Below are 20,667 nucleotides of genomic sequence, written 5' to 3' on the forward strand. Positions count from 1 at the left end.
CAACTTTTGTTGTGCAGTTCTTGCATTTTGTTGGCCAGTTGATAGAATTGTGGAAGCCATTAGAAAGATATCAACAAGATGTCAAACATTAAAAATTAGGCAAGTGGTAATAGTTGACAACTCATTTTCAAATGTGCAGTTGGCAGAAAAAAATCCATACCCACCCCATGGAAGGTCATCAGTAATTCCTAAGGGGAGAGGGGTCTTAAGAGCCAAAATTTTAGAAGGAAAGTATGAAGCTAAAATGAAGGGAAGGAGGGGGGGGGGGGGGGGGGAAAGGGTGCAAAACAAAAAAAAAATTCCACGGGGGGAGTAACTGGATATTTTCTGGAACTGCACAATAACAAATACTTTAATATGTGAACTACATTTATTTAATGTTGTATAATATACACACTAATTTTCAAGTAGTTGATTGATAACCTGAAAAAGCACCAATATGCTGCGTAATTCCTCCAGCTTCTCCTGCCGCAACTGATGACTTTCGTAATGTGTCAAGTAGTGTGGTTTTTCCATGATCAACATGTCCCATGATTGTCACCACAGGGGGTCTTGGCAACAGAGCAGAGCTGGTGTCGAGATCAAGAAACAAAATTACGTCCAACTCAATTCAAAATTGTTATCTCAAAAATATACCGTTTGCCTTGAATTTGGTTGGCATCAGAGTTAACGAGTTGTCATTGTCAGGACATAAAGCTGTCTTGAATGCATTACAACCAACAAATTCAACATAGTTTCTAACTAGCACATCTTGTCAATAAATTTGGAAAATCACAGACCTTGCTACTTGTTTAGTGTCCACGTGAACAGGAACCATATCATGTTCAATCACTAACAGCTCAGCCAAGTCAGGTGAAAGCACTGTAAAACAGATCACATTACAGTTACGGATCAGCAACAAATTTCTCCTTGTAATATCAATGCTTATTTAAAATCTGAGAATAAGTTGGTGAGCCAGGTGCCTCAGTGCCTACAATCTTGGAGAGAATAAAAGAAAGAAAATAAACCCCCCTACCCAAAAATCAATGATGATTCACGCTCAAAGCAAAACGCACCATTTTTCCATCATAGAAATGGGGGGATCTTAATTTGGATCTTGTGTCTTATAGGGAGCCTCGATCGATGGTAATGGTCGATATGTCGGTCGACTGACGGTCGATATCTCGGTCGAGCCTCGGTCGCTACTCGGTCGACACTCGGTCGATAATTGGGGATGACTCGGTCGATGTCGTACCGCTATGGCAGTCGTCGTATCGACCGAGGTGGCTGTCGGCCGATACAGATAGCAATACACCGACACATCACCGATACTTAATCGATATTTCACTGCTTACCAGCCGACAGTATCGGTCGATATTCTATCAATATGTTTTTTCGACAATTCTTCCTTATCTTGATCGACATTCATGTACATAGTGCACCGCTATATCGGTCGTCATATCAATAACCACCGATAGTCGGTCAATAGTCTGTCACTATCTCATTTGATTATTCCACTATTGCATCATTTTACCACTTTAGGTCAAGAGAAAGTGCAAAAATATGCCAGCGTATTACACTGTAGTGTCCCGGTTTAACCAGTTTAAAACAACGCAAAATCCTTGTTCCTTTCTCGTGTCAACCAAGTATCAGCCGATGCATCGACCGATACTTTACCGATACTTGGCCGACGGCTCACCGATATATTGCCGACACTCTGCCGATGCTATCGCGACTGACTGTCAGTCGATCTCTCGACCGAAGGTGATCCAATGATTGGTCGATACGTCGCCTATATAGCGGCCGATGCTCGACCGACAATCGACCGATACTCGGTGGATACATCGACCGAGATATCGACCGTGAGTCGACCGTGTGTCGACCGACATATCGACCGTTACCATCGATCGAGGCCCCCTATAAGACACAAGATCCCTTAATTTTTCATTTGAATTGTCCAAGACTGTAGAACTACCACTGATGTGGTAAATGGTAAATGCATTTGAATAATTATTATCATACAAACATGGAATTCCAGTCCTCTTGAGCATCAAAATTAATGTTTAATTTAATAATATACTGATTAAATAAAGCTATGGTTGGTTAATATACCTGTGAAAAATCCATTTGGTAATTCCTCTCCAAGGTCAACCATCAAGTCAGCTAATGAAGCTGTAATTGAAAAAGTATTTGGGTTGAGTACTTAAAGATTATGAGATCAACTTAGCACAGCGCACAAAAATACACTGTAATAACAAGACATTTACCAGAGTATGCTGTAAACTTAAAATTGAACAATAGTCAGTGATCAGTTACCTACATGTATGCATCTAAGAAATGAGGTTTTAGTAACTTCTATGAAACAAAAACTACAGGTAGCTAATGGAGAATCGCTTTTTAAACAGAAAAAGTGCTCAAAAAAAGTAGCACAATCCAGAAAGTACCAGTAACCTGAAGAAGTCCATTCTACTCCACATAAAAACTTAAAAATATACTCGCCAACATCTTTCCATCCAAAAAAATTCCATCAGTTTTTCCATCAAATTTCTAATCTGAAAAAGTCCCAAGTTTCTAATTATTCCAATCTAAAAAAGGTATTTGAATCTTCTTGTCACTAATATACTGGAGTGCTTCCCCATCTGCCTTCCCTCCTCCCCCCCCCCCCCCACTCCAGAAAAAAAATATTGTTACTGCCACCCTTTCCCCAATAATCCCTTATTCAAATATAAACCAACCTGGAGCAACATCCATCTGCATAGCAAGCTGCCGTATGGTCATGTCTGGTTTGATCACCACTGACTTCTAAAAGATTTAAGAAAACATCGCTTGAAATAAAAAAATATAAATTAAATCACTTAAAGACGGTGCCTCCTAATGGACAGTTTATGACTTTGCGGGAAAAACAGATCTTAATATGGGCTACTGGAATCCAGAAAGAAAATTGGGGTAGCGGGGCATTTTTTAGGGATAATTATTGAAACTTTAAGCAACAACAATTCTAACAAGCTGTAAAATACAAAGTAATGTATGGTGGGTTTTTTCGTAAATTGAACCTCGGTTATCTCAAAAAAATTTGTGGTTACCCCCAATTTTCGTTTTGGATACCAATAACCCTTGTTAAGATCTTGCTTTTCCAATGTATTTATAAACTGCGCAAAAATATTCTTCTATTAGTAAGCGCCGGTCTGAGAAACTCAGGTTCTATATGGGACACTGTCAATTGGGTGCACTCTCCAGGTCAAAGTAGAATTTGGAAATGTTGGTTCTTGAGGAGAGGGGAAAACTGGAGTACCCTGAGAAATACCACTCTAAGGAAGGACAAGAGCCAACAAAATTTACCCACTTAAACTGAAAGGAAAACTTGGTCCTATTTCTATGAGAAATAAAGTAATCATGCCAGATGTTACAGTATGTAACAGTATGTAGTTTGATAGAAATGCCACAATAGCAATAATTATTGCTTATGTCACATCCACCTGGTATAATAATTATTATTACTACAACTAATATAAATTTATTATTTGCACATTATTTAATAAGTATAGCTCATAACTGTCAATTCTTAGACGTAAATGTTTTCGTACCACAAGAAAATTAATTAATAGTTTCCTGATATGATATAAAGTTTGAATAGTTCAGCAGCTGTTACCTGGTGTCGTTCTGGTCTTGGTGGTACAGTGTGTTGCCATCTGCACTGTGTTACAGCCCTGCAATAGCTCACATTGAATACCTTATGTTCCTTTAAACAGTCATATTTGCAATGTTTCCAGAAGGACTTCCAGTTCCTGGTGACTAGAACTGAGGAGTAACCTTGTTGACATAAACAACCACGGATGGCCTGAAAACAAAACTTATCATATCAAAATATTTACAAATGTTCTCTAGCTAAAATCAAATTTAAAAAAATCTGAGCCTTCCGGCTGTCAAACTACAGCCTTCGATGGACAAAATGAAATAACTTAAACTTATAACTTTTTTGATACGCAACTTCTCCGCAACAGCCATGTTTTGTTTCAGGGTGATTTAATAGTGGGTTAGTGATAATCAGCTTTCCAGGAACACTGGGGCCAGGACTATGTAAGCACTTCCTTAATATTACCTAAGCTGGGATATAGAAAACAATTCCAGTGGAACAGGAAGCATTTTTGTAGTGCTAATAATTAATTTGCTATACCTATAGTCAAGTCAAGAAAATTGACAGAGACATTGAGGTTCTCACATTCACTCGGCAGATGATTGCATAATACAAAACGTCACTCAAACAAATTAATATATATCTTCAATATTTATACGAAGGTATTCGGTTTGTTAGAAAAACTATACGTAGTTGACATCAAAACGGTTGAGGAAATGAAAGTTTTTCGATTTAATTACGAAAACATTCAAATATTTCGTCAGACGGAAGCGTTAAGCTTAAGTTTGCCGAGTTTTCGTGCAGGTGCGCATGCAAAATTTACATCATGGACTTTGAACTCTAAGAATTCTTCTTAGGGTTATTTTCTTACCTGAGGTCTTAGCTTCACCTTAATCAATCTATTCATTTTCACCAGACTTCATTACCAAGATTTACGAGTTACTAATCGGCGACACACATGTGAACGGCGCTCCGCCATTTTGATCGCAAGAGACAGCAGGCAAAACGCCGGTACCACAGCGGTTTGACGTCTACCTCATGTACGCTATACATATGAATGTGAATGTTTGTACGTACGCACGTGTGGTGTCCTGGTACATGACGTATCATGTTAATCAACTTTGCCACGCGTTTTGGACTTCACCAATTGCAAGTTCTCAAGATCCGTAAACAAAGTTTCAAAAAGCATTTAAAAATGCCAGGTGGACGACAAGAACTGATGGAATACCTTGACAATCTGGGAATTGCTTCAGAGACAATTGAACATCCCGCGGTATTTACCGTGGAAGCCATGATGCCTCATGTCGGTCATTTAAATGGCGCTCACAGTAAAAACCTCTTCCTCAAAGACAAAAAGAAGAAACGCTTGTGGCTCGTGACAGCTCTAGCATCACGCGAGGTGAATTTGAATGATCTCGCGAAAAAGGTTGGCGCAAGTGGAGGCTTTCGTTTCGCGGACGAAGCAATAATGTTGGAGAAACTTGGAGTGGGACAAGGGTGTGTTACCCCATTGTCGCTGTTTAATGACACTCAGAATGAAGTCACATTTTTACTGGATGCAAGCTTTGTTGAGGATAAACACGAGAATGTGTTTTTCCACCCAATGACTAATACGGCCACGACAGGCCTGAAACCTGAAGATTTCACGAAATTTGTTAAAGCAACTGGACATGACCCTGTTATTGTACACTTTTAGAATTGCTCAGTTACCATTGTTTCCGAAAAATGACTCAAAATCGACTCAAACTCATGGATTTCTTGATGCCAAAAATATGGAAGCAAAACCAGCAAACATGATTTTGGTATCATTCAAGGGCTACTTTCAAGACACCCTACCCACGGTCACCCCCCCCCCCCCTCCCTCCCCCACCCCCAGTTTTCTTACACTAAGAAGACATAATTAATGCAATTTGAAAAGGTCATTCAAGTTACTTTACTGCTCTATAGTCAAAGCAAATTGGAACAATTTTTGTGTGCTAAACATTGAAAGTAGTGTTTCTGTTTGGTCTGAAGGGACTCGGTGTTTATAGATTTAAAAATTTTTCCCACAATCTTAATTATGTTAGACAATGAAAATATGCCACTAAAGTATTGTGAACATAGGAGACCACGTATTCACTGCAAATAAACAACTTGGTTTATGAATATTGTCTAATTGATTGCCTTAAGATGTTAAGAATGTAAACATAGCCTGGTTTTGAAGGCTGTAAGCTTGGAAATCAAGCTAGACAATCAACAGTTTAATGGCTGGGAGCTTTGGATAGTTTTACTGCCCCTTTTAATCTAGGAGTATTTTGTCTTATGGTTATTCTGGGGTCCAGTGCTTGTGTTTGTAATTATCAGCTTCAACATATTTTTATGGTAGTTGAAAGAAAGGAGAGAGAAACATGCAAAAGGGTGGGAATGCGATGAGGGACAAAAGAGTTGGATTTGATCTTCCTCTCGTGGCCATACAGTTTGTTTCTTTTTGGAGAGGAGATGAGGTTGTGACAATCACACCCTTCCCCCTCTCAGAAAATAACCAACTTCTATGCAGGTTTTGAGTTTTTTAGGCCCCATCTACACTAATGGTTTTTCGTTTGAAAACGCATACTTTTTGATGCGATTTTCTGCATCATCCACACTAAAACGTCCGAAAACCCAATGAAAAGGGAGACTTTCCAAAACAGTTTCAAAAGTGGAGACTTTTGAAAACGCTTCATTTGTAGTGTGGACAGGTGAAAAACGGAGGCTTTTGAAAATGGTGACATGAAAGCCGTCACATGCCATAGATTCCAGTCCAAATCGGAGTGAAAACGGTATTAAAACGCTAGTGTGGATGAAAATATTTTGCTTCATTTTCGCCGAGATGAAAACGGACACTTGAAAACACATTAGTGTGGATGGGCCCTTAGACAAGACAAACAGACAACAATTGAAACAGATCACTCTGTAACTTTGTTAAAGACCTTTTTTCATTTTTTTAGTCTAGTCACCAAGAACCATTGGTAAGTACAATAATTTATTCAATATTCCAAGGTAATAATTTTATTAACAACGTACCTTCACACCAACATCACAACATACTGATCTGCTTCAAAAGAACAATCTACACTGAGGACAAATAATGCATGCAACTCCGGGCCAGCAGGCATTGCACAATCTTAGTCATTAACAACAATGGCACCTGCAGTCAGTCGGGGCCCGGTTGTTCGAAAGCTGATTAACGCTAAACCCCGATTAAAAATTAACCAAGGTTTTCATCTCGCTTATTTAAAGTGTTTTTTAAGAGCTAATTTTAAGCTAATGGTAAAGAAAAGTCCACGTCAAAACTAAAGGATAAAAATCTTTGGGAAGAATCTTTATTGATTAGTCATTGAACTTGAATCAACGTTTATGTTAACCCAGGATTAGAACAACTGGCTTTGAAACACTGGGCCCTAGTCATCTTCTCCAAACTCAGGGGGTGGGGGTGGGTAAAGCCTCCCCAAAGAAGACACTCTTGAGCAGCTTTTTCTTGTGTTGTATACATTTGTTTAGTTTTTGTCTTAAAATGGAAAATCTTTGGGTCGGGTCTGACATGGTATGAAACAGAAATAGCTATTTTAATAAGATGTTTGCAGCAAAACCAAGCAAAATAATTTCCAAGTGGTACCCCCTGGGGAAGTAACCCACCCACCTACACACGATGTGAAATAAGCCACTAGACCACATTAGTCATACTGCCTGTAACTTTTAGGCTTGATTATCACAAAAGCCGCACGCGAGGGAGCGGCAGAAACCAAGCCTATGTAACTTTCTGTCATCTATTCAACAAATGTCTATTTAAAAGTGCTCAACAAATTCCCTCCCAAACATGGCATTTCATATTTTTTGGGGATATTTTTTACAGAAGTTTGCAAAGACAGTAATGTCATTTTTGAGAGAGTACAAGGCTATTTACTGTGATTGGAGACTAAAAAGATGAAATTCTGATGTACAATAACTGTTTTGACAAAATAACTAATAATAAGCAAAATGCAGCAGCCCAAGTAGACTGCAAACAGTCGCTCTTTCGCTTGAGAATCCGTGGGAAGAACACAAGATATTCAAATCGCGAGTCGTGCGCACAAGCAGCAAAGCTGCGAGTAGCACGGGTGCCTTTAGCTCGCCTTCTGGCGTCCATGCTACTTGCTGCCTTGTTGCTCGCACATCTACAGCCCAAGATAATCTCTGGGAGCAGCAATATGGTTACCACACTTGACATTTGATCATCCTGGCGAGTGTAGGGCTGAGAACTTAGGACTGTTTGAGGTGACATTGACTGCCATTTCGACAACCTGATTGGAAGTCACCATAGCTGTTACTCAGTAATTACTTGAAATTTGTCTGCAATTAGCTGCATAATTATGTGCAATCTACTGACAAATGCTCTCAATGTCTAACTACAGATTTTTCAAACTTAAATTTCAAAGATCTAATATATTATATAATTTACAGATTACTAATTTTAGTACACAAAATTTTTGTTCAATTAGAAACTTAGGAAAGCCACCCAAACATCTACCAGTTAACAAAAAGGTTATAACAGGCCCAATGATGCTGTAGACTCTTAATTTTTTTTACAAAAATAACTAGGTACATTAACCAATCCACTAATAAATAAAAGTTGCTATAATTACAAGCACACAGTGCTAAGAGTTAACTTTATAAGCCTACCAACAAGACATTATCATAAAGAAAAAAATGTTAAAATCCCCAAGTTCTCCTTTAATATTGTTCTGAGATTGATCAATCATTCTAAAATTAATTTCAATGACACAATAAATTATTTCTAGGGAAGTCCAAACCTTTTGTTCTTACGGCTAAGTTTCAAATTTTATGTTACATACCTTAATTAAATTAACATCAAACTCATTCACTCACAATATTTTGAATGATCTTTTCACAAAAGTAAGAAATGCTAAATACTTAATAATATTTTTTCTTACAACTGAAGGCATTCAACAAACTTCCAATCTATTACATATTTAACAACAAAAGTAAGGTGAAATGAAAATTGTTAGTTTAAGACCGAAGTAGATCATGTATAAAAAATATTATCAAACCATGCCCAAAGAATGCCATCACTTATGCCCCCCTGAAGCCAGCTTAAAATTATTTTAAAAGTCTTTGTTCCTGTCTACAGCATCTTCAGTTCAAGGAAAAACAAAAAAAACTAAAACTACAAAATCTATACAAATAGCAAAATAGGATATTAACTAATCAAAAATTGTGGCCTAATCTACAAGCCTAATTTTTTTTTTTGCTATGCTGAGGGTCTTCAATAGATTTTTTAGGATGTGTGCTGCCAGAAAATATCTATACCCCCACCAACACAAGTCTTTTTTTGTTTTTACTTTATTATAATTTTTGGATGAGGAGAGTTAATCAACTTCCCTATGACCAAGACTTTCCAAGGTTTCACCTCCTGGCCACATCACCAGATCAGAATTTATAGTGACTGTTTGTTTTGCAGGGTGTATCAATATTTTCTGCAACCTTGAACTTTATGGCAACCATGACAAAGTCTGAATAGTATGGATTATTCATTATTTTAACTGTTGAGATCTATTCCAAATAAAAATTACTGTACATACCAGGAAAATAGGATTACAGGGGGGAACATGACTACTGGAGACCCTACGGTAAGTATTATTATTAATTTTAATGTACAGAATTGCACATGGCAGCCATCTCATTTCCCCAGTCCAATCTCAAAACAATGTTATGTCGATGATTGTTCCGTTAAATTATAAAATTGCAAATCTAACACATTTGATAATTTTGTTTCACTTGTAGTGTATCACACATATCTACAATATTAATAATTTATCTTAGTTAGCAGTTTCCAAATTGAGCAGATTTTCCCATATCACCTGGGGTTAAGTAAAGGTGACGTCCCCCCACTATTGCTGTGATCACTGCTTGTTGTTGATCTGCTGTCTGTTGATGTTGTCTTGTTCTTTTTCCGCCGTTTAGCAAGCGGTGCTTGATGAACATCCAGTAATGTAAATCCTTCTTTCTGTGCCCTGTTAAATGCGTCGTATGTTACATTTAGAGCAGACTCGACATAAGTCCTTTTGTGTCCTTTTCCCAGAATCCCAGGTGTCATTAGCGGTGTATGTGGAAGACACGTGCTTCCTCTTAACCATTCGTGATGAACAACTTCTCTGACTTTTAATCTCTGCTTTGGATCCACTGTCAAAAGTCCTGACAGAGGAAAACAAAGTTATTTATTTTACTGCATCTTTCAATAAAGTGTTATAAAGTTCTTTATCAACCTCAAAACTCAACCAACAGTTGTGCTTTATTCTGTCAACAGTTATCTTCAGTAGTCAGTGGATGGCTCAAGAAAGTTTACATCACTATATTAAACACTTTCCAATTTTGTCCATGGTTTGTGGTCAAGGGTTTTGGCAGCAGGGTGTCCAAATGTTGTATGCATGTCCACTTTTGGAGAAAATTCATGGAAAATTCAAGAAAAATTCACCAAACCTGTCTAAATTGTTTAGGAGACATACATCTTGGTTGCCTAATTTTAAACTTTTTGGCTAAAAGCCTGGTACATACTATTGGCTAGTTTCATGGTTGCTCAATTACTGACAGTGTAAGGCTGTTGACTAACTGGAGTCAAGTGGCACATGATTCCCAAGAAATTGACAATCAGTCAGGCACTCAACTCAAGAGCTGTGACCAGTCTCCTGGGAATTTTCTGTATACCACAGCATTGCACAGCTCATAGGGCACTTTGTATAAAATACCTTTAATGAGTTCCTTTGCTGCTGGTGATATTGATTCCCATTGCTGTCCCTCAAATCTGATGTCTCCCTGTGTGATTCTTTGCATTATAAAATCTGACGACCTAAAACTACGACTGCTCTGGAATGGTACTTGACCAGAAAGCATCGTGTACTGCAAATCAGACAGGAAACCATTCACGTAAATAGTCACTGTCATGAATCTTTTGAAGTCCAAAGTTTGCGCTGTTTAAATACTAGGTCTGAGTGGCATTCAGGACAAGGGACAAACACAAGACAGACCAAGGCACAAGACCTCACATGAAACTAATGAACATGTTAAACCAGGGTGGGGGGGGAGAGTAGGGAAGGGAGGGGGATTGGTGGCTGACAATGCTGGCCACCGAGCCAGACAAATTATCAAATTAATCAGTGAACTTAAGAAGATTTGGAGAAACCCACATTTATTGATCTGTCAAAATTCCTCATTCTACCATAAAAATTCATTTCATTTGAAACACTAACAGAATAACCTTACAATAAATTCAGAGTTACCACCTGATTTACTTACCATAATAACTCCGAGACTCCACAAGTCACATGACTCATCATAGCCACTTCGGTTGGTAGTCTGACTAATTACCTCTGGAGCGGCATAAGCCGCAGTGAAGCATGGTGTTTGCAACGGCTGGTTTTCAGGCTTAAGTCTTGCAAAGCCAAAGTCAACAATTTTCAATTCAGCATTGTCTGTGTTATCTACAAACAGTAAGTTCTGAAAAAAAAAAATAATAAAAAATAATCCAGTGTTTACATATATTTCATATAACATTAATTAAAAAATTCTGTACATGTACCACTTTGAATTCTGATCAACTATCTAATTGCTAATTTATGGGGGATTGGCAGGATGAAGAAAAAGTTACCCTTTAAGCCCTAACAGTGATCAGCATCAAATTTCTCCTTGTACTATCAACACTTATTCAACCCCCGAGGTTATGAGAATTATGGATATGATCACCCAAGGTGAATTTTCTTGACATTTTAATAACTTCTCCCCAGTACTTTCATAAGAAAAGTATGGAGACAAAATAGGAGAATTTGTTTTTTGAGTTAATGACAAAAAACAGAATAGAAGAAGCCCATTTTTGATGATCTACATGTATGCTCATTTGGTGCAACAAGGACATTAAAATGAATATAAGTTATATAAAATGGAGTTGCATGGTCACCTCAGGTTTCAAATCTCTATGTACAACTCCTCGTCCATGCATGAATTCCACAGCTGAAGCTAACTTTCTGATTATGTTACTTGCTTCCACTTCGCTAAAATTTTTCTTTTTCCGTATTCTCTCCAGTAGCTCTCCACCACTAAGCAACTCCAAAACTAAGTAAGTGTGGAACTGCAGATAGTAAAAGAAACAAAATAATTAATTGAAAAATGAGCAGTGGAAAGTGAGGGAAAATGGATTTGCAGTGACCTAACCTGGGATAAATAAGTCTAAAAATACAATTAATGATTATATGATTATGTCTAACAGAAATTAGACCATCTTGCTAAAGGTCAAGAAAATCCTACAAAATATATCATACAATAAATTATTTTGAAAAATAATCCTTTCCCTTTCTCTGCACCTTAACCCCTGAATATAAACACCTCTTCCTCAGTAATTTAGCTAAACGCCGAAACAGTAGGAATACGTTCAATTGACCCTGTTCCAGAATAGGAATACATACAAGGATTACTAGAAATTCTTCATATTAAGAGGTTTTTGGAGTTACTGGAGTACAAATCGCTCTTAAATTATCATGTGTCAGTGAACATTTGCAGAAATGTCTTCCCAAATTTACCAAAAAAGAGAAATCTAACGGCTATTCTGCTCATTCTTATTCCAGAATACGGTCAATCGAATGCATGGTCCTTAGTTACATGATGTCGTTAAATAGCACCTTTATCTACATTTCAAGAGTGACAGCATGCTTAAAGGAAAATGTCAATAGATTTTGTCCATCGGGCCTCATCAGAACATTGTAATTTCATATCCAAACACCCCCTTGTATTAAAAAACAAGCCTTCCCTGAAAAATAAGCTCCCAAATAACAAGTGCCCTTTGTGAGTATAACATAAGACCAGTACTAATGGACAAAATAATTTACAGATTTTTCAGGGACATTACAATACTTACGTCATCCTGAAATACTTCCTGCAGCTTAACTATGTTGGGGTGGCCTTGACATATTCTTAACGATTGCTCTTCCCGAATGTGGTCACGTCTATGTTAAAAAAGACATTGTCAAACAAAATCTTTTTTTCTTTTTTAACCAATTAAAGAAAGGGCACAAACATCTGTTGTGGTTCAATTTTACCCTTGGTTTAAATTTTATTTTCCATCGTTTCAAAGTCATTATCTTATCACACAATACCATACCCAAGAACAATGGGAGATAAAATTTAAACCAAGGATAATTTAATTGGACCACAAAATATCCACTACACGGAAAAAGATGACACCTGCACATTTTACCACAGTGCCTTGCAAAACTAACAGCCAACAGGTGCACAAGAAAACCATATCTTTGTGAAATTCCTCCCTTTACTAACAACAATGTGTATGCTAGCTTTGAAGATTTTAGAACCTTTCTGTGTGTAATCCATTTTTGGGTTTACGTATGCTGAATTTTGGCTACCATGCTCCATCTTCTCCAGTGGATTACCTTGATTTGAAGATGTAGTTAAAGAGACAGCTAACGAATTAAGGGAATTTAATTTAGCAAGTCAGATTAACATTATATAGTTACCTTCTACTGATAACTTTCACAGCAAAAGCTTTTCCTGTCTTTATGTGAATGCATTTCCTTCAAAAAGGAAATCAATTAAACTAAGCACAATTCATAATAATTATTAATAATTAATTATTGTACCTCAAACAGATCAGTAAATTTAAATGCATGTCTTCCAAAAAAAAAATGCAGTGTAAAAACCTTAAGGTAAAAATGTGTTTGAGCTTTGAGGGACTTGATTCCAAATCAGATCACACATCAAAAAATAAAAATATAAATAAATCAACTTTGTTTAACGAGGGTGACACTTAACAGTCTGACGACTGAAAACCTGTGGCCCTCAGATTCCACATCGAATTGGAATTTGGAAATGTTGGTTTTTGTGGAAAACCGGAGAACCTGGAGAAAAACCCTCAGAGCAAGGACGAGAACCAACCACAAACTCAACCCACATATGATGTTGAATCCGGGAATTGAACCCAGGCCACATTGGTGGGAAGCAAGTGCTCTAGCCACTGTGCCATCCCTGCTCCCCCAAAAGTCACAACTGAGCTATCAGACATTACAAGATAGCAGTAGCCTTTGTCATATGTAGTTGGAATGGAATGTTCACATTATTTTGCAGAAATCATAAAGAATAGAGAATGGTGGATACGGGTCATATACATGTACACTGGTAAGAAGATTTCAAGTCCTTTGCGGAGAAAACTGGTGCACTGCATTGTCCATTGTTATATTTGGAACCAACAAGTCAAAAAATGGGAGCTATACAACTAAGCTTTGACCGGTCCTGCTATATGGCTGTGAAACATGGAAGATCACAAAGACTGACAAACGAAAACTGAATAGTTTCCAATGCCAATGCCTTAGATGGATAATAAAGATCAAATGGCAGCAAAGAGTGACGAACAAGAGAGTGGTTGAGATGGCAGCCTTGGGGTGGACTCCAGAAGGACGAAGGGCGAGAAGGAGACCAAAGACCACTTGGAGAAGGACTGTTGAGAGGGAGAGAAACAAGGCACGGTGGAAGAGTTGGAATGTACCCAAGGCGTCGTCACGGAACAGAGAGTGTTGGTCAGAGAATGTGTTGGCCTTATGCACCTACTGGCGTGCAGAGAATTGATGATGATGATGATGATACAACTAAGCTATTTAACAATGTCAATGTACATAGTTAGTACATTTAAAGTATAAATAAGATGGACCAGGCTAACAATCTTACCTACAAGTTGAAAAACTTCCGTCACCAAGAACTTCATCACTTATAGCATAGTTTTGAAAGAAAACGGAATCCTGCATAAAAATACAAAAAAATTTGTTTATAAAAGGGAGAACGTGGTGACTTTCAAGACAGTGTGAAAAGCATAATGTGAGGACAAAAAGAAAAGTCAGCCAAATTACCTCAAATAATGCAGCATAATCTACAGCACCTGGAGCGGGCCTGTGTTCAGATGGCTTGTTTGCAACAAGACGCTTTGTAAACTCATTTTCTCCAAAAATGATTGAAGGAGCAACATATGAATATCCCTAATACAAGAAACCAATGGATCTATCAACTAACAACTCATTACTATATATAAGTGCCTGAATAATCTTATTGGCTATGATTATCAATTGGTTAGTAATGAAACCTTTCATGATTATACTATGTGTCCAAGGCAAGATATTCGTAAGTCCTGGCATGCTTACATGCTAATCTCAGCTACTCAACTGCAAGGCAAAAGGATTGTAGACTGCCTCAAATTACGCTAATCTTGTTATTATTATTATTATTATTATTATTATTATTATTATTATTATTATTATTACAATTATTTTTTTTTTACCTTGAATATTCTGTCTGCTGTCTTTGGCACAGCAGCAGGAGAGTAGGTTGGCACCATGTCTGTGAACTCTTCCGCAAAATTGCTCACATCCAATTCATCTCTAATGCGAGGTTTGAAGGGTGCTGCAATCTTCTTTTCAGCTAACTTGTCCCAGTTTAGCACCTATCAAAATGAAGAAGGTGAGAATATGTTAAGAGCGGTGACTACTTTTGTTACTGCGCATCAATCTGCGGATCCTGAGATACTCAGGTTTCCTATGCGTGGTTCCTACTAACACAGGGACATTTTTGTGCAATTTAAAACTATGTGGAGAAAGCAGAACTTAGCAAGCGCTTTGGTATCCAAAAAGAAAATTGGGGGTAACCATGCTTTTTCCAGAGATACTAAAGCTTCAATTTGGAAAAAAACACCATACATTGCTTTGTTTTTACTCCTTTTTCAAACAATAATTATTGTTGCTTAAATAATTATTTCGAAAAAAATGCGTGGTTACCCCCAATTTTCTTTTTGGACTTCAATAGCTCTTACTAAGATCTGCTTTTTTCCACAAAGTCATTAACCGCGCAAGAAAACTTCGATATTAGTAGGCAACGTCCTTAAGCCCGTAATGACCAACATCTAATTTCTCTTTACCGTATCACTACTTGATCAAACATACAGCTTGTGAGAATAAAGGAAATGATCATTAACAAATTCTCCAAACTAGTAACAAAAGGAATACAGAGACAACAATGTGGAGAAGATGCAGGTTGATCTTGCTATAATACACCAGTACCTTTTAGGTGCTGGTGTTAAGCTTTGGTTTCCATGCCACGAGGCAAAATGGATGTATTTCTAAGTCCCCTTGGATGGGATTCTTTAAGAATTTTTGAGCCATTTAAACATAGGTTCTGAAGAGAAATGCTTTGAGTAACCCCCCTTGATAGTGTTGCTTTATGACTATTGAACAATACTGTTACCAGGAAGACCAAATAGTTTTGCTAACTATGTGAAAAGTCAAAACGACTTTTAGCACTGAACATGTAGTCTACACAGCACTGCTAATCACCTCAAGATATTTCTCATTTTCACTAAAGGTTCACTGCTGTCCCATAATACCCCAGTTGGAAAGTAGAAATAGGGTTAAAAAGCATTTCTTAATTAAGAGGCCACCAGGTTTTGAGCCACTTGTTCTCACTGGGACAACCACAAACTGGTTTTTAAAAGTACAGCATAACCTGTGCATGAGTGAGTGAGAACAATAATGTCACCCCATTACCTGAAAGAAAGGGTGGGCTTGAATCTCGTGAGCACCCTTGGCTCCCAGTCGCACTTTTGGATCTTTTTGTAACAATTTGAGAAGCAAATCCATGACCTCCCTTGAGATATCTGGTGGCATTGGAGGGCTATTATATAGAATTCGTCTGAGGAACAAAACCAATTATTAAATTAAGATTTAATATTCATATGTCGATCACTAGAGGAAGAGTTGTCATAGAAAAATGATATTAGGCCAAATTCAGATAAAATTCTGATTCTGAGAAATATGATACATAATTTTGTTACATTGGATCTTGTACAAATGAGCAAGAAAAAAAGGAAGGAAGGAAGGAAGGAAGGGGAGGAAGAAGAGATGAAGGGAGAGAGGGAGGGAGGGAGGAAGGAAGGAAGGAAGGAAGGAACAAACGAACGAAGGAAGGAAGGAAGGAAGAAAGGAGGAAGAAAGGAAGGAAGGAAGGAAGAAAGGATGGACGGACAGACGCATGGACAAACGGACAGATGGACGGATGGAATGGAGAAAGGGAGGGAGGGAGGAAGGAAGGAAGAAAAGAAAGGGAAAAATGCCTGCTTATGAGAATTGAAAATGTGGAAGTACTTACTTAGAAATCTCAGATTGACTGTTTTTCTCTCCATCAACAGTGAATGGTGATGCTCCCGTGAGCAGTTCATACATAAGAACTCCTAGGCTCCACCAATCCACTGCCTGCCAAAATAAAGACATAAAATCTGAGAAGTTTTCATGTCAAGTAACATGTGTAGAACAAAGTTTTTCGTGTCAAGTAACATGTGTACGACCCCGGTATATAAGTTCTCAAATTAAATGGTACGCCAGCATCTAAACACACAGAACATAACATGACAACAACTTGACTGTTACCTCACACCATGCCTATGAATCAATTACAATAATAGCATTATCCTGATTGGACAATAACGGTGGATAATTATGCTTGAACACTACAACATGCTCCTCAGTATAGTTAACAAATTGACGGTAGTTTCCTATGGTCTATACTCTTATACACCAAAAAATGACATCATAAAATAATCAAAACTCAAGTGGATCCAAGAGCTGCAGGCAAGTGGTTTCAGGCCAAGTTTGAACATTTTATTGCATCATTTTATGGTCTACAGACCTTAGAAAACTGCCGTTGATTTGTTTTTCACAATAACATGGAAAAAGTATGCATGGAATTGGCTTTATTTTCCGCTGAGAAAAACGTGTGCATTACATCTGATGTCATTTTTATTGTCTGTACTCTTATAGAAAATAGCTACGACCCACTCAGCGCACAAGAATTTTGACAGTTATTGTAAAATTACTTATTAATGTGCTGTCTCTCGTAAAAACTTTGAAATTAGTAACACTGTGACCTATTTTCTTGTTTTTAATGTAGTCCACTAATAAGCCTTTAAGAGTGTCTGATTAACAAATCGATGGCAGTTTTCTATGGTCGATACTCTTATAGACCATAAAATGACGCAAAAAATGTTCAAAACTCAAGTGGAACCACCAGCCGCAGGCGAGTGGTTTCACTGCCAAGTTTTGGACATTTTATGGCGTCATTTTATGGTCTATAAGAGTATAGACCATAGAAAACTGCCGTCGATTTGTTTTTTACAATAACATGGAAAAAGTACGAGCGGAATTGAGAAAGCGCGCAGGTTACATCTGACGTCATTTTTATTGTCTGTACTCTTATAGACAATAGCTACGAGCCAATCAGCGCGCGGGAATTTGGACAGTTATTGTAAAATTTCCAATAACAAATTATGACTCCTAGGTGTAAATTTGCAGGTTCCATCTCACCTTGATGAAAATGGATACGAGTCCTCCTAGCCAGCATGTATTAATAAATAACTGATCCCAAAGATTTGCAAACCTTATCATGACCCCTGCTTCCTCCTTTCACAACCTCTGGTGCCATGTATTCAATTGTACCACAGAACGAATAGGCTCTCTCCCCCTGGGGAATTATGTCATCATTGATTAATTACATAATTTATACAATTTGATTCGGTAAGCATTAATATTTATCGGAGAGATTTATTATTAAAATTGCTATGATAGGCAAAATACAAAACTAAATCATTGAACATGAAGAGAAAGACTTACTGAATTTGGCGTTGAAAATTCTTTACTCAAGCCAAAGTCTGTAATCACAACGTGACCGTCTGAATCCAATAGTATATTCTCTAATTTGATGTCACGGTATATTATTCCGAGCTGAAAGAGAAACAGCAATATCGTGCGTTTTTCGATCACCTTGCTAACAAACTTGCATGCAAGCACAAATAAAAGGAACAGCGGAAAATATCAACGGTTGTTAAACAACTGTAAAACATCTAAATTTATAGAAAGTACAATTTATAAACATCAAATAAAGAAATCACACTTTGCGTCCGTTTCACCTCACAATAAGCAAAGCTGGTTTTTAGTCTGTACAGATACGAATGAAGCCCAGTAGCCACATACCATAAGCAAAAACGTGTAGTATTGTTTCACTTACTCTATGAAGATGCTCGATGGCTATAATAATTTCTCCAATATAAATCCTGACTTCGTCTTCGGTGAATTTTTCCCGTTGGTAGAGATGAGTGAACAATTCGCCACCATTCACATAATCTGGAAAGGTAAATAAGCTTCATATAAAAACAAACTCACTGTAATGTTGTGGCGGAGAAAAATCAAACTAACGTAAATATTTCGATATCGCAAAAGAACGATTCAAATTCTGCTTGAAAATGAAAGGAGTGGACAACACGATTACATGTCGCGATATGCGACCTTGTGTACGTGACACACAAGCAAAGCTGACAGACAAGGATATAATATATGATATGCGTTTAAGTTGTACGATTCTCGAGGAAAGTTTCTGCCGTGAGGTTTCTGCAGTAAAGAGAAGTCAAAGCCAGCAAAAAGCACAGGCAAAACATACCCATTATAAGATGAAGTTTGGATTCTGTTTGAAAAGCCCAATGTAATGTCACAAGAAATGGACACCTTCTCACTGCCTCCAAGACTTGTCTTTCTGTGCGTGTATGCTCAGCTGTTTTTGCCTTCTGTACGATTGTAGCCTTCTTAAGAACTTTCATGGCATACAAATTACCGGAGAAATATCCACCTCTTTTGCGAACCAGAAAAACCTTGCCATAGGCTGTCAAGTGAAAAAGATTTCGAAAGTCAACACCTCTTGTCCGCTCATACACACGAAATAGTAAACAGGTCCGCGCAAGAATTGCAAGGAAAACCTACAGCGTTAAAATAAAATAACAGTGTTTTAACCTCCAGTTCCAAGCACTTTGAGAAGCTCAAAATTCTCCAATCCAACTTTTTCATCTTCGTGTCCTGTCAAATTAGCTAAAGAAATAAAACAAAAGTTTTCCAGCACAGATCTTCTACCCTTATTGTTTATGTACAGACAGACGACCAAAATGCCGGACATTTTTGGCTTCTCTACTCAGCCTGGAAACAAACTTACCGTTTTTGAGCTCATGATGAATTAGTTCAGGCATTCCACAGCCATTCTGAGACATTTTTTAACCCGATTGAAGCCTAACAAGGCTTTCAAGGGCAAAAACGCACAAATATACAAAATTCCCTCGACATAGACGGTTTCGGAAGCTATCCCCGAATCTAATTTCCGACGTTCTGATTGGTTAACCACTGGTAATATATTTGTCTCACGTGACAAAATTATTCCCCCCTTTCCCCAGTTACACTACTACTTCCGGTCGTTCTCACCTTGAAGAAGCTAGAATACATTATTTCTCTAAGGGAAAAGTGACCATTAATGCCATAAACCACAGAAAAGCTACTCGATAAGAAAATAAATAGTATCATTTAAAGAAAGTAAAACTTTCTCGAGTAAAAGCTAGTTCCTGTTCCAATGCCAAGGGAAATGAAACGGAAGTTTGAAACATGAATTTCCGGTTCGTTGTAAATTATTCTCTTTTATGGAAAATCATCAAGTCATTTATATCACATTACTTTTGAGGAAATGAGAAAATATACATTTATTGGCTCATCTATCATTTTCTCATAACGCAACGCTTGTTGCCGCACTTAAAATTAAATTGAAAATGTTCTCAAGCCACACGGCCGGAGTAGCATGCGTGTTTGGGGATGTGTTTAGCCGACAGGAAAAGTTATTTTTAAACTATTATTTAATGAGGGCAACTGGCCGTGTACAAAAGAACAGCAAGTATTTATTTTTGAGATTCTTTCATAATGCGCTATGCTCCCCTCAAAGGTACAAAGCTAGAGTTTATGTTTGCACTGACTGTGTGGTCCTCTGCATCCTAAGGTAATGACAATTTCAAAAGGACGGCATTGGAGAGTGGAACATCGTTTCGATTTCATTTAAGCGAATGTAATCCCGGGGGTGGGGTACTCCCCTTTTTAAGCTATATAGCCTAATATAGGTATGTGCGCGCAGCCCCGGGTATGGTT

General features: G+C 37.7%; 2 protein-coding genes across 2 annotated transcripts; one reads left to right on the plus strand and one right to left on the minus strand.

Annotated features, from left to right (window-relative positions):
- The first annotated feature begins 4,714 nt into the window (after positions 1-4,714).
- On the plus strand, positions 4,715-5,758 carry LOC146478567 (prolyl-tRNA synthetase associated domain-containing protein 1-like). Its single transcript, XM_085112077.1, has one exon. The coding sequence runs from the start codon at positions 4,722-4,724 to the stop codon at positions 5,307-5,309; it is 588 nt and encodes a 195-aa protein (XP_084968203.1). The 5' UTR covers positions 4,715-4,721; the 3' UTR covers positions 5,310-5,758.
- Positions 5,759-8,985: 3,227 nt separating this feature from the next.
- Positions 8,986-19,864, minus strand: LOC146478568 (ribosomal protein S6 kinase alpha-5-like). The gene is made up of 17 exons (XM_085112074.1): positions 19,697-19,864; positions 19,501-19,575; positions 19,154-19,372; positions 18,725-18,840; positions 18,331-18,441; positions 18,098-18,181; positions 16,814-16,917; positions 16,213-16,357; positions 14,955-15,116; positions 14,530-14,655; positions 14,351-14,421; positions 13,147-13,203; positions 12,534-12,621; positions 11,580-11,750; positions 10,922-11,122; positions 10,375-10,525; positions 8,986-9,823 (listed from the first exon to the last, which is right to left on the minus strand). Exons 1-17 carry the CDS (start codon positions 19,749-19,751, stop codon positions 9,486-9,488), a joined length of 2,274 nt encoding a protein of 757 aa, XP_084968200.1. The 5' UTR covers positions 19,752-19,864; the 3' UTR covers positions 8,986-9,485.
- Between the last annotated feature and the right edge of the window lie 803 nt (positions 19,865-20,667).

This window comes from Pavona decussata, unplaced genomic scaffold, assembly GCF_977016875.1.
Source record: "Pavona decussata unplaced genomic scaffold, jaPavDecu1.1 SCAFFOLD_64, whole genome shotgun sequence".
Lineage (NCBI taxonomy): Eukaryota > Metazoa > Cnidaria > Anthozoa > Scleractinia > Agariciidae > Pavona > Pavona decussata.

Coding starts and splice junctions, on each gene's coding strand:
- LOC146478567 (XM_085112077.1), top strand. CDS start 4,722: ATGTTAATCAACTTTGCCACGCGTTTTGGACTTCACCAATTGCAAGTT.
- LOC146478568 (XM_085112074.1), bottom strand. CDS start 19,751: ATGTCTCAGAATGGCTGTGGAATGCCTGAACTAATTCATCATGAGCTC. Junction 11,751..12,533: donor AGGAAGTATTTCAGGATGAC/GTAAGTATTGTA, acceptor TACTATCTGCAG/TTCCACACTTACTTAGTTTT. Junction 10,526..10,921: donor GGAGTCTCGGAGTTATTATG/GTAAGTAAATCA, acceptor TCTGATTTGCAG/TACACGATGCTTTCTGGTCA.